General features: G+C 35.6%; 1 protein-coding gene across 3 annotated transcripts in view; it reads left to right on the forward strand.

Moving 5' to 3' along the window:
* PIK3C2B (phosphatidylinositol-4-phosphate 3-kinase catalytic subunit type 2 beta) overlaps nucleotides 1-13,881 on the forward strand; it is a 100,024-nt gene that overhangs the window by 21,284 nt on the left and 64,859 nt on the right. For 2 of the 3 annotated variants that reach the window (XM_026676848.2, XM_087959703.1), the window contains 4 exons: nucleotides 3,947-4,956; nucleotides 7,449-7,543; nucleotides 9,067-9,221; nucleotides 10,608-10,728. In XM_026676848.2, the coding sequence (XP_026532633.2) occupies nucleotides 4,033-4,956; nucleotides 7,449-7,543; nucleotides 9,067-9,221; nucleotides 10,608-10,728 (1,295 nt within the window). In that variant the 5' untranslated portion in view covers nucleotides 3,947-4,032. The remainder of the gene's footprint in view (nucleotides 1-3,946; nucleotides 4,957-7,448; nucleotides 7,544-9,066; nucleotides 9,222-10,607; nucleotides 10,729-13,881) is intronic. The other variant, XM_087959704.1, reaches the window with a different exon arrangement.

The following is a 13,881-nucleotide window of genomic DNA, read 5'->3' on the forward strand; positions in this document are numbered from 1 at the left end:
TCTGCCGGAAGCCCATCTGGACCTGGTGCTTTTCCATTATTCTGTCTGTTGAGTGCTTCGGTTAGTTCCATCATTGTTATAGTACTTTCTAACATTTTTTCAGTCTCTTTAGGTATCTTAGGTAGGTTAGCATTTTGTAAATACTGTTTAATTTTTTCCTCATCAATATCCTCTTGTTTATATAGTTGTCCATAAAAGTCTCAGATAATTGCCTTTTTCTCCTTATTACCATAGCACATTTGGCCTTGATCGTCTATTAACTGTAATATTTTCCTTGATTCTTTCTCCTTTCTCAGTTTGTATGCTAACCATCTACCTGGCCTATTTGCATCTTCAAAATAGTTCTGTTTAGCACTTCTAATTTTTTGTGCCAATTCTTCTTTCTCTATCTGACCCATTTTATGTTTAATTATGTCCATTTTAAGTTTAATATCTTTTTTCTGTGGCATTTTCTGTAATTCTTTTTCCAGTTTTTTGTGGTCAACTTCTAAAGCTTTGATAGTTTGCCTCTTCCTAACGGTCTTTTTCTTTGTATAGTCTATTATTAATCCTCTCGCATATGCCTTCATTGTATCCCAAACATTCTGTATTGAAGTATCTTCTTTTTTATTTTCACTAAAGAAGAAAGCCAATTCTTTCTCCATCCATTGTGTGAAGTCTTTTTCCTTTAAAATAGTATTATTTAATGTCCATCTAGATCTTCTTTTTTGTCCTTTCCATTTAATTGTCATTGGATTATGGTCTGCCCATGTACTTGTTTCAATATTTATTTCTTGAATATTAGATATTAATTCTGTTGATGTCCAAATCATATCTATTCTGGACCATGATAAATGTCTATTTGAGTAAAAAGTATATTGTTGAATTTTAGCATTTCTTTCTCTCCATATATCTTTTCAGTTTAATTCATCTATCATTTTGAAAAAGGATTTAGGGAGAGTCTTTCTATTTTGTCATATTGCTGTTGCTGTATAGTCCAGTTTATTGTCTACAATTCCATTGAAATCTCCCATCATAACTATATTAGCATAGTCCAGTTCAATTATTTTCATATGTAATTTTTTGTAGAATTCTTCTTGTTTGTCATTCGGGGCATAAATTGCAACCAGGAGTGTTTTTGTATTATTATCCACTATTTCAACCATTAATACTCTTCCATCTTCATCAGTATGAATCAGTTTTGCTGGGATAGTTTCTTTAATGTATAAAACCACTCCTCTTTTCTTACAGTGAGTCAGGGAAGTAAATATTTTCCCTAATTTTGGTCGTGCCAGTAATTGTTCATGTTGTTTTTTAATGTGTACTTCTTGTAAACAAATTACATCAATTTTAGCTTCTCTAATTTGTGAAAAAAAATTCTTCTTTTGGTAGCTGAGTTCAGTCCATTTATATTCATAGAAATCAGTTTTTTTTCCTCCATGATTATGTTTTGTATTTAGGTCTAACAGCTCTCGTAGATCTTACTTCACGTTGTTCTTTGGTCTCCGCTTGTCCACCTACTGCGCCTTCTTCTTTTCCCATCCCCATTTGGTCCTCTTGAAGTTCAGTTGAGATGATCTCTTTTTCTGTCTCTATTTCTCTGCTTTCGAAAAATTCATTGTAGAATATTTCTGCTTTCTCAATTGAGTCAATTCTGTGTCTCTGTTCTTGCCATGTAAACATTAATCCTTCTGGAATCAGCCATCTGTAATTCACCTCTTTTTTCAATAACATTTTAGTCAAGAATCGATATTCTCCTCTCATCTCTCTCACTTTTCTGGGTACTTGTTTTAAGACCACAATCTCATTGTCTTTATATTTCAATGTCTTCTCTCTTGCCACTTGTAATATTTGTGTTTTAATAGTTTTTTTTGTAAATCTGACGTGAACCTCTCTTGGTAGATTGTTCCTCATTGCATATCTTGTAAAGACTCGGTATATCTCATCTACTCCATCCATCATCTTTTCCTCTGTTATTCCCAGAGCTCCAGCCAGGATTTCTATCATTATATTGGGCTAAAATTCGCATATGGTTGGAAAAAATGACACAGAAACATATAGATTTAAAACCAGAGTTTTTTTTATTGGGAATCTTACCTGATACATACAATAAAAATTTGAAATATTTGATTGTAAATGTATTAACAGCGGCTAGGATTGTATTTGCTAAAAATTGGAAGAGTGAGAAAATACCATCACAGGAAGAAATTATTAAGAAAATATTGGAATGTGCTGAAATGAGTAGATTGACATTTGAAATTAGAGAACAAGAAGATAAACAATTCTATGAAATTTGGGACCTTTTCTATCAATGGCTAGATAATAAAATATAATAATAGAATATTTAGAATTTTAGGAAACAATGAATACATATTTTCTTTTTTTCTTTGATACTATCTTTATAAAATTTTATTAAGATAGACTTGGTATGACTTTATGATTTGCTATAAAATAAATTAAGTAAACTATAGTTATCTCGTCAAAGTATGAATTAATAAAATTATAGTCAAATGATTGCTTAATAATGATATCAGGCTATATAATTGTTGATTGATAATATGAGCTATTATGTAATATAACTACAATAGAGACTATGAAATGGATGCACACAAAAAAGTGGTAAACCAACCGACACACTGTCTGTAAACTCATGAAGGAAAGGATGATGTTTTTATGTTTTATGTGTTTTTGTTTGTTGTTAAAATTAATAAAACTGTGTTTTTTTTTAAAAAAAGAATTAGAAATTGAATTAAGTACAAATGATAAACATATGCTTGTTAAAATGTATAAACTTCTGTTGAAATTTGAAATGGAAGAACAAGTGAAAAAGTACATGATAAAATGGGCCACAATTAATGGACCAATGTTACAGGACTGAAATTCACATTGTGTTATAATTTAAGAGATAACTTTTATAAATGATGTATCATTGATACCACATAAATTATTTAAACTATATAAAGGTGCTTGAAAATGTGTAAAATATGAAGGGACATTACTGTGCATAGTAGACTTGCAAAAAAAAAGGATACAAACATTTACAAATGATGTAAATGATTTTAAAGATCAATATTCAGATGAAAATAACTGTTTTATTGGATTTATGAATAGTCAAAATTGGTTTTGTATATGGTAATTGCAGTAATACTATTGTATGTACAAAACCGGAAAGACATCAAAATACCCATAATGGGGTAGATTGTGAAGATGGTGGAATCTGCAGAAATGGCAGAACTGAGGTTTTTTTTATCAGGAATAAAGCATTAAGTACTTTAATAAAAGACTGGAAAACTCTTATGGGCATTTTGGTAAAAATGGGAAAAATGAATGGGTGATTTATGGTTTCAGACATATAATATTTATTCAAACATAAACTTAAATTATGGAATTCAGTTTCTCAAAATATAGCAACTTGAAAAGTTTTTAAGAGATGATTAGACCAATTCATAGAGATTGAAGTATATGTTATGATGAATATTATTGTGCCCCATATCAGAAAAGGTATATCTCTGAACTCTGGAAATATAAAGAGATGGTCTCACTGCAGTTATGTTCTGCTAAAAAAATTTTAATGGGTCCTTTTCTTGTCTTCTATGGAAGACAGTGTTGATGGCCATTTAATCTGAATGTTCAAAATACTAAACTTCTTTTGTCTTGACAGTAAGCACCTAAATGTCTACCCTATCTTGGGATCACATAACTTATCATTTTTTGCAGGAAAAAAACTGTAAACTTGAATTACTTGACGTATTATTGAACATGAACATAATATTTCAGGACTGGTTTCCTAGCAGGGTAAATATTTGTTGACTGTTTCAGTTTTCAGCTGAGGTAATGGTGATTGTGATAGCCATAGCAGTTTGTTTTCTCAAGTGCTGATCAAACACATGAAAACCTTTCGGTAAAGTAAACAGATATTAATGAAACTCACTTTATTGCCATGTTCTTTTGGTCTCTTAACTTTTAGGTGGCTGGTGGCACAGCATGCCTTTGTTCCTAAAACCTGAGTTGAGCACCCAGTAGTTACTGGTTTCAGCATTTGTTTTCCAAGAGATGTCTGCAACCAGAGGAAATGGAGAGCACTGGCAATCTTTGGAGTCTGTGGGGATTAGTCGTAAGGAGCTGGCTCTTGCAGAAGCCCTGCAGATGGAGTATGATGCCCTGTCCCGCCTGAGACAAGACAAGGAGGAGAACCAGGCAAAGCAAAACACCGATCAACCTCTAATTTCTTGGGATGATCCCATTCTGGATTACAACATACCTGCTGTAAGGAATGACTGCCATAATATTAAGGTCATGCGAGGTCTGTCTGGCTCAGATTCAACTCTCAACTATAATGCGCTCTCTAGCCAAGAAGTTTCAAGAGCTTTGGGGACCAACAACACTACCTCATCCAGATTGGTACCTGAAGCAGAAAGTCAACCTTGGTTAAAGAATCCTCTGTCTAGTGACTATTTGTACATTTTTGAGAGCACGGAGAAAGACTTCCTCAATGATCCCCTCAATAGTACACCCTGCCAGCACAGCAATGGTGGTAGGTCACCCAAAAAGCTTTCTCCTCCCCCACTGCCACCTCGCATTGCCATCTGGAACACTTCTGAAGCAAATCAACCTTCCCTCAAAGTATCCCAGCCCAATAATATTAACATGTTCTCCTCATCTCACGAGAGAGCTGATGGAAAATTGCTAGGTCGAAGAATCTCAGAGGAAGACCAATATAGCACAGTAGACTATGATGGCATTAATGATGCTATCACTCGACTCAACCTCAAGTCCACTTATGATACTGATCTTCTGAGAGAAGCCACTTGGAGCTGGAAGGAAGGCAGAAGCATTTTTGAGAAAGAAAGCAGTGGGAAGCCAGTTGCTCGCAGCAAAACCATGCCTCCTCAAGTCCCTCCCAGGACTTATGTCTCCAGATGTGGTGGACGGAAGAATGCTGCTCTCAACAAGAACCGGAGGATATCAGCAGATCCAGTAAGTCCATTTCATGTAAACAAAAAGATGGATGTTTAGTCCTTCTGCCAGAACACATTTGAGAGCATCACATAACCTTCTTAATGTTCTATATATCTATACTTTAAATTAAGTATGGATATTCTGGGAGTCAGAAGATTCCTAAACTTTGCCAAAGAAATTTAAGGAGATAAGAGTTCCATAAATTCAATTTAGTTCAATTCTTCTTTTTTAGAAGTAATAAAAGCAATATTATTTAAAACTATTTTTAAAAGTTCAGTCATTGGCTTCAGAAAATACAATTTGATAGTGGGCAGCCTTCTATATATACCTTTAACAATTTAAGAGAGTGAGTTAGCCACTTTTTTCCTGTACCACTGTCCTTTTTTTGTTCTCTGATTCATAGCAAATGAAAAATTCCATGGGGAAAGGTGTAGAATATAATTTATTGTTTAGTCCCTTTGCATTTCTAGTCTTCTAAATCAGTCCATAGAGTTGTATCATGTAAGATTCATAATTTATAGTATTTCTGCACCAATTCTTAAGATATGAACAAAATATCTGTTCCAATAAATTAGCCAAGCCAACTTCAATTCTATGTCTAGTTAATGTAAAATTTAAGAGACTCTCTTCCAGCAACAACAGTCGGCAATCTATAATGTACAACTGAAAACAGACAAAATTATCATGTAGATCCATACGAGGTAGTTCACCAGGACCCTACTGAAATAACAATTTAACTTCCTTATTCTAGTCTAAATGTTGGCTCTGGAATTCACTTCCCACTTGTATGTTTGGCTGCACCAAAGCTTGATATATGTCAGTGATCTTAACAGTTTGCCTTGGAAGGGAAGGACTGTATGTCAGTGAAGCTATTTATATTGCATGATCCATAGAGTAACAGTCTGAGGAAAGGCAGTGTCCAGTTAAAACACCATGAAAAGAGGAGTCTGTCTGTCTGTTTGAGCTACTGTTTCCAAAATAGTAGCTTGAATATTCATGTTTAAAAAGCTTGGCATTTTAGAAATAGTATCTTCTTAAATTGCTGTCAGCACATGAGTATCAGGAATATTGTGTACAATATATGCCAGCCTTTTCTTTTCATTACTTTTAATAAGTATGCTACAGCAGCATTCTGAGGAATAGGAAAAAAATTCTTTAGCCCTGAGTCATGGGGAGTATTTTTACTAGTTCATCTGGGATTGTGAGTGGACAGTGTTGTATTTTTGAATATAAGAGTAAATGAGAAATACCTCTGAAACATAAAGGATATGACTACAAGCAGCTTCTCTAAACCTTTGAAGATTAACTTTCTGTGCATCTAGAAATGGTAGAAGCTTGCAAAAATCATGTAAGTAATTCTCTAATTTTGATGTGCCAGAAAGTAATTACAAAAGAACATTAAGACTGCCATGAGTGTCTATTGTATTCTGTGCCCACCTCCACACATTTCTCTGTCTCTTTAATGGGTTAATTGTTCTGACAGTGGGTCTTTTGTTTGCTTTGAAGAAGTGAATGGAAGCTTTGGGTCCATGTGTACACTCCATTTGGTTGAGCTTGGCATTCAGAATGTTTCTACTCTTACTTCTGTCTCATCCAACTGTGACATTTGGGAAAGAGGAACAAAGTAACACATTTTGAGAAGCCTTCTTTAACCATTTTTCTGCTTGTCTGGGCTTTTAGTTACAGTATTATAAGGTTTGGGAAGGTTTGTTTTTTTTAGTTTAAAAGTTATACAATATGCTTTGTTCCACCAGCAGGAGTCTGAAAATGCAAGGGCATAAATATCTATGCTGGATATCATGTGCAATTTTTATTTAATCTATTAAAAAATCATTGTGATATGTTTATTCAGAAGTAATTGTGAACAGTTCTCAGCCAACCTATCTGAAAGAGAATTTTGAGCTGAAATGCAAGCATTATACCACACGGAATAAATAGTAAAATCTTATTTCTGCAGTAGTCAGTATTGAAAAAAACAAAACTATGCACTTACAATTCATTACAAATGTAAGCCTTCTACATCTTCAGTTTTGCTATAGATATAAGTTTGGCTGAGTGACTTTGGTTCAGTCACTCTCTCTGAATTCAATCCACTCACATGGTTATTGTTGTGGGGAAAATAGGATGAGGAAGGAGTATATTAAATATGTTTGCTGCCTTCAGCTATTTATAAAAATAATAAAGGCTGAATAAAAATAAATAAATAATAAAGCCTAAAGTCAAGTTATATACTGACTAGACATTGGACCAGTCCATAGTAGTTCTCTGGTCTTCACAATCTGTAAGCCAGGAAAAAAATGGCAAAAACTTTTATAGCCTAATAGGACTTTTGTTAACTTAGAGAGAAATAACTGTGTTTATGTTATATATAAAATGAAGCCAAGAATTGCTCCTGCCACTTTCCTTGATATATCTTTAACTGGTATATAAAATAATACTCAAAATATTTATTGATTGATGGTGGTGTTTCATTTATTTCTCTCCCACTTCCCATCCATGTTTGGTATCAGGGCACTTCTCGGCATTATCCCATGTCTAATGAACTATTTGAGGTGTCTGAGGAGAAAGATGAAGAGGTTGCTGCATTTTGCCACATGCTTGATGTGTGAGTACCAGTCTAGGATAGAAAATAATCCCTCAGAGTGTCTTTCCTTGGCTTTCCTCTGCCTAATTGTGTTTGTGTGTGATTTTCTTTGTCTGTTCATGTAACCAATGACCTAACCACGTGGACCCATTTATTGCTTAGTTCTTGATGCTTAGGGGAAAAGTGCTCTTGGTCTAAAGATTATGTTGCATTGTGTTTAAGCAAACACTTCACTGAGCAGTGTCTTAACCTGCATGTGATTGGATGAACCTAGGGAAGATTATGATTCCTACCACAGTCATCTAGGACTGATAAGAGGAGAGGAGGCATTCCTCCATGCTTTTTAAATCAAGGAACTGAGGAATCTCACAAGTAAAATTCAGTGAGTTGCAATGGTGGGCTGCCCTTTCATCGACAAGGGGCTCGCTGGTCACCCACGCATGCTTGCTTCGCTTGCATGCACCACTTTGGGACTGAAAAGCAGCTTCAAACAGGCAGCTAATCGACTCAGGCAGCTCCAGTGAATATAGCAGGGCGGCACAGAACTCACCTGGGCAACCTAGGTAGGGGAAAAGTTAGTTATTTAGGAAAAGCATAGAACAAGGGTTATTGGGCGGGCCCAGTCAGAGATCACAGCTAGGGGCTCGCCCATACCTCGCCGACCATCCAGCAGCCCAACACTGGTGAGTTACCACAATAGTTCAATCCACTGCAGCTTCATTTTGTGTTTTTTTTTTTAAAAAAATATTTATTTATTTTATTTTGTCAAGCGATTATAAGATAACAGATATAAGAATAAATATAGTTATGAATACATGAAATGGATACATATAAGAAAAATAAAAAGAAACAATAGGACAGGGACGGTGGCACGTTGGTGCACTTATGCACGCCCCCTACAGACTTCTTAGGAAAGGGGTGAGGTCTATGGGAGACACCGTTTTCAGAAGGAAGTCAAGCCAATATCTTTAACAGACCCTTGTTCCACCTGCATGAAAATGTTTCTGTTTTGCCATCCATTTGCCAAACGTAACCATTTCTGTCTCCATCATGTTTCTCATTCTTTTTAGCATGTTTAAAACTAACACCTAGTCTAGATTGGCCCCAACATTGTCTACATTAGCACTCATCAGTGGCGGTGCTATCTGGGCATCCTCAACTGAGGATTTGTAGAAATAGAGATATTATGTCAATATTTTGAGTCAAACCATAATTTCACTGTTTAAGGACTAACCCATTTCCAAGCCATTCACGTGATTCCATGGTGCATTGGAAATGTATGGTGCATTTCAATGGGAATCGCAGACTGGGTATTAACCCAAATATAGTATCTTAGAAAATGAACAAATATGAAAACCCAATTTAGCAAAGTTTTAACATCATGGCTGGAATTAAAAATGTGGAACAAATGAGAAAATTAAATGTAGATATCTTAAGATGAAGAGAAGAAAAAAAACACACAAAAGCCTATCAGCATGGCATATAATTATAGTAATTATAGTAGTATATATATACTATTTGTACCCATTTTGTCTTGTCCACAGATTGAGATCTGGCTATAGTACCAAGGATTACTCCCTCACAGGTTATGTCTGGAGCACTGTCAATCTCGGCCCTGAACATCTTGGCCATGGGGTTAGCCTGAAGGTGACCGTAGTTTATGATAGCCTACAAGAACCTCTCACATTCACTTGTGACTGTAAGTTTTTGGCTTGTACTAGGAATTTTCTTTGTTCTTTTTTTGGTGATCTATATATTTGTCTAGGGCAATAATTTTCATCTTTTTAAGACAAGAATATGAACTGAACTCAACTAATGAAATGGATCCATTTCCATTTCATAATGTAAATGTGTTTTATTTTCTTTTTGAATTTCTCAGGATATTTTTATCCTGCAGACATGTTAGTTTATGATTCGTGCCTTATCTTCTGGGAACACTTTTTTTCCCAGAGGGAAAGTGATGTTAAGACCCATGTCAAACTAACATTTCCAGCTTTCAGATAAGAAGTTTCAAACTTAAACTGACATAGAATACTTGTAAATGCTTATAAATTGGACAGATTTGACTATTCAGTATTTCTTGCCTCATCAACTACCTCTTCCACTTTTCTTTTATTGTTTTTAGGAAAAATAATGTCATCTAACTGCTGAAATTTGTTTTTGTTTTTTTAAGTCAGGGACCTTTTGTAGATCCCAATTTATATTGTGAAGATTTATGCCAGGCTCTTCCAAGCTGCTGCTATTTTGATGAAATGAATTATAACCATTTATCACTTATCCTGTTGCCTACACCATAATCTATGATCATAAGTTCTGTAAATACCATACAGCCACAAATAATGGGAACTAAAGTCCGAAATATCTGAAACATTCTAGAATAACCATCTCTACAGAAAATTACATGCAAATTATTTTTTTATTATTCTACTTTTTAGAATTTATGATTTTTTTTATTGTCACTTGGATACTGTGGTCTTTTGACTGCATTCATGGCTCCACTAAAAAGAATATAAAATAAATGTAGGTAGTATCTTTAGTGGGATACTACATCAGTTGGAAGGAATAGATGCTTTGTTGCCTTGGTAAATTGTAGCATCTAGCTCAGGGGTGTCAATGGTGGTGCCACGTGACGTATTGGGACTTTTTTCCCTTTCATTAAACTGGGCTTGGTGATGCATCTGGCCTGCGGGCTGGGAGTTTGACAGCCCTGATCTAGCTGATCTTGGCTGATCTAAACAATTAAGCCGGGTTAGTCCTGGTTAGCATTTGGATTGAGAGCCACCTGGAAATTCCAGGCTGTTGATTAAAAGAACAGAAAGAAATTATTTCCATAATATTGTCAAGAATCATGGATAACTAACCACAGCTGAATCCAGGACAAATTACTTTATCTTTTTTATATGTTTCATTGGTATCAGCTTGCACTCCATGTTGAAAATGGCATGAATCCTTCATTGGTGTCCGAAAAAATGAATCTACTGGAATAATTATGTCTGATAAGTATGATGAATTCCATGGGATTTTTGTCTTGGAAATCATAATGCTGACTATTCTTTCCTTTCCTCCCTCTTGCCCACGCTTGCAGGTTCCTCCACAGTGGATTTACTCATTTACCAGACCTTGTGTTACACTCATGATGAATTGTGCGACATTGATGTGGATGATTTTGTTCTCAAAATATGTGGTGTAGAGGAATTCCTCCTAAAGTGAGTGGGTAATATAAAAACGTAGGTTGTAATGTGGAATCTGGTTTTGAATAGATATATATAATATTCTCATCTGCCTTATTGTATTTGTGTCTGTTTTGCCTTCATTGTTATTTTTATCCTTTATCCTTGTGATTAGTAAAGAATTATATGACTAGGATTGCTACTTTAACTGTCTTAGTAATTCTCATTTCCATACTAATTGCTTGTAGTGTCTTTTAAAATCATCTGATTATAACTATGCCAAAGTAATAGTAATGAGGACAGGTTTTATATCACTAGGCAAGTGGTCCTTGACATACAATCACAAACGGGACTAGAATCTTGCTTATTGAACAAAGCAATCATTAAGCAAGATATCATATGACTGCTTCACTTGAGATTGCAATCCTGACACTCCCTATTTCAGTTGTTAAGCAATCTTGTGGGTCATTAAATGGACAAGTGTCCTGGATGAGGAATACAGGGTGTTTCAGGAGGGGGGAGACTCTAGGAGTCCCAGTGCAGGCCATGTGGCAATATATCTCCTCTCAAAAGCTGAAAATCTTCCCTGCCAAAATCCAAGGAGGATTTTCTGCTCCTGGATAGAGAGATACTTGCATGAGGTATGCCAGGTTTCCAGGGCCTCTTCCACCCACCCACCTTGAGGCATCCCTTACCTTAACCACCCTACCTGTCTTCCCTGGAAGCTGAAAATTCTGCTTGGATTTCGGCTCCCCATCACCTCTGGCAGCTGCCTTAAAGAACTGCCTGCTGGAAGATTTCAGCTCTGTGCCTTTTTGGATTACTGAAATCCAAGCAGGCAAGGAGGTGAAATCCTTTGGCAGGCAGTTTATTTAGCCAGCACCCAAAAGTGAGAAGGAGTCCTCTTAGAAGGTGGTGCCAACTTGCAAGCTTCCCTGCCAGCTTTCCCATTGATCTTCTGTAGAAGCCAGCAGAGAAGAATGTAAATTGCAATCACAAGGTTGCAGGATGTTTGGCTGCTGGTTGTAAATGTGAATAGGTTCCCAGATGACAATCACATGGCTGAAGGGGGTGGGGATGCAACATTTTGTGACAGTGGGGAAGGACTTTACAGGTCATAAAGCACCATTTCCTACGGCCTAGGCCGTCTTTAATTCAAACTGTTGTTAAGTGAACGGTCATAAATTGAGGACTGTCTAGTCTGTGTGTGCTTACGTATTTCTTAAGTTACTTAGCATAAGCTCACAAAACCATGTGTTAGGCTTCTGAAGATTGAAAGTTCTCTACATATTATAGAAAAGCCAGAATTTGAATTTGTTAAAAAAATAAATCAGTTTTTTCCATGCTATTAATCCAATTTACACAGCTTCCACGTTAAATACTCCTGGAATATTCTGCAATTATTTTAGCATCTGTAGAGTTGTATTGAAGATATTTAAGTCTGCATTTTCTAAAATGATTTGGTCTATAAGACATAATGGTTGGTTTTGCAAAATACAATTAATGCTCTGTTTATGAAATGCAGGCCTAGTAGAGAGCTATTTCAAGAGATGCTGTGTCAGCACTGATGCTTAAACACATTAATGTATGAGTCAAACAAATTGCTTGGAAAAAAAATCACCTTCAGTTTATACTTTAAAATTTGACCAACTATAATATGTGGGATGTCTATGGAGATTCTTATCCAGGTCATGGTTGTTCCAATCCTGTTTTTCTTTTTGTACATGTCCATTGACAAGGATAGTCAAGGGATCGTTAATGATGCTGATGGTGTATAAGTTGAGAACTACTCAAATCTTTTTGTTGTTGTTTCTTGGTTTTGTTCCTAGCACATTTTGATTGATAAATTGGATCAATTAAAAGGAGGCATGAATATCTCCTTTTACATTTTGTTTTTAAACAACAAAAATCACTTTTTTCATTTCATTGGAATTATGTCATTTTTAAAGTAGATGGAATAAAGAAAATGCAATATGTTTTCAAGGAAAAATCAATAAAGATCCTGATTGGTGAATTGTCAGTCAACTAATTAGGAGCTAATATTCCAAATATTCAATTGACCATTTAGAGAGATCTTCAGTCCTTCTTAACCACGGTGTGCTGTATTTTCAACCAGACAAATTACTCATTTACACACTGAGACATTTAGAGTAACCTTGTAGTTTTAAACTTAAGAGCTTGTGGTCCAGTTACAGCGGCTGAGTATGCAGCCTGGCAAGAGCAAATCGATTATTACTGAGACCAGCTTATTAAGGAATGGTCTTTAAAACCACTGAGATCTTAGCAGAGAACCATTCAATACGTCAGAGAGATGGAGAGCATATGCACTAAAAAGAAACAAACCTCCTGAATTCTGCAATTATGGTAACTGTGACAATTTTTTAAATGCATTCTTGTGGAAGTCTGCAACCATCAGCATGACTCAAACTACAGCCTGGTTTTCTCTTCATCAGTGAAGTTAGTGGATGCATGCACATATGTATGCCTAAATGGCTCAGAGATCTCAGCCTATCACTTTGGGAATCACTTAGTACATTAACAACTTTCAATATGCATTTTAAGTATTGGAAATACCTCCTGGCTTCTATCAATACTAAAGCTTCTTGTAGAATGAATTGAGTGAGCCACTGTAGAGGCATGGAAGAGTGTCCTGGACTTTAAGCCAAAGAAATAATAATAATAACTCCCAATGTTTTCTTACTGAGATTTTAAAATATTATTTTTACATGGTAGAGATTTAATAAGCTATAAGCAAAAAGAAAAATCTTCCGTTTATGTAACATCACTTAATTAAAAACAGAAGTAAGAGATTTGCATCAGAAAAAAAAATGACACTGCCAACCTAGAACCCACAGGCGCCTCTTGTTTTGTTTTGATTCTCCTTCCAGCAAAATCTGGCAATGTATTTATGGAAAGGAAAAGCCCTTTTTTATTATTGGAATCCATATCATAAAAGGAGGGGAAGAAGCAAAGCTGCTTTCACCAACATGTGCCTTCCAGCTGTGTTGAAACTACGCTTCCCAGAATTCCCAGTCAGCATCTGCTTTATTGGCTGAGAATGGTAGAATTTGTGTTCCCATCATTTTAGGAGGGCAGTAGTTGGGGAAAACTGCTATAAAATATACTGATGTGTGCCCGTTTTCTTGCTGTTGCAAAAGCCATTAGTTGACAATGAATTAGGCTGGGACT

This window comes from Notechis scutatus, chromosome 3 (assembly GCF_049901735.1).
Source record: "Notechis scutatus isolate UNSWTSFEM ecotype Mainland chromosome 3, rNotScu1.2, whole genome shotgun sequence".
Classification (NCBI taxonomy): Eukaryota; Metazoa; Chordata; class Lepidosauria; order Squamata; family Elapidae; genus Notechis; species Notechis scutatus.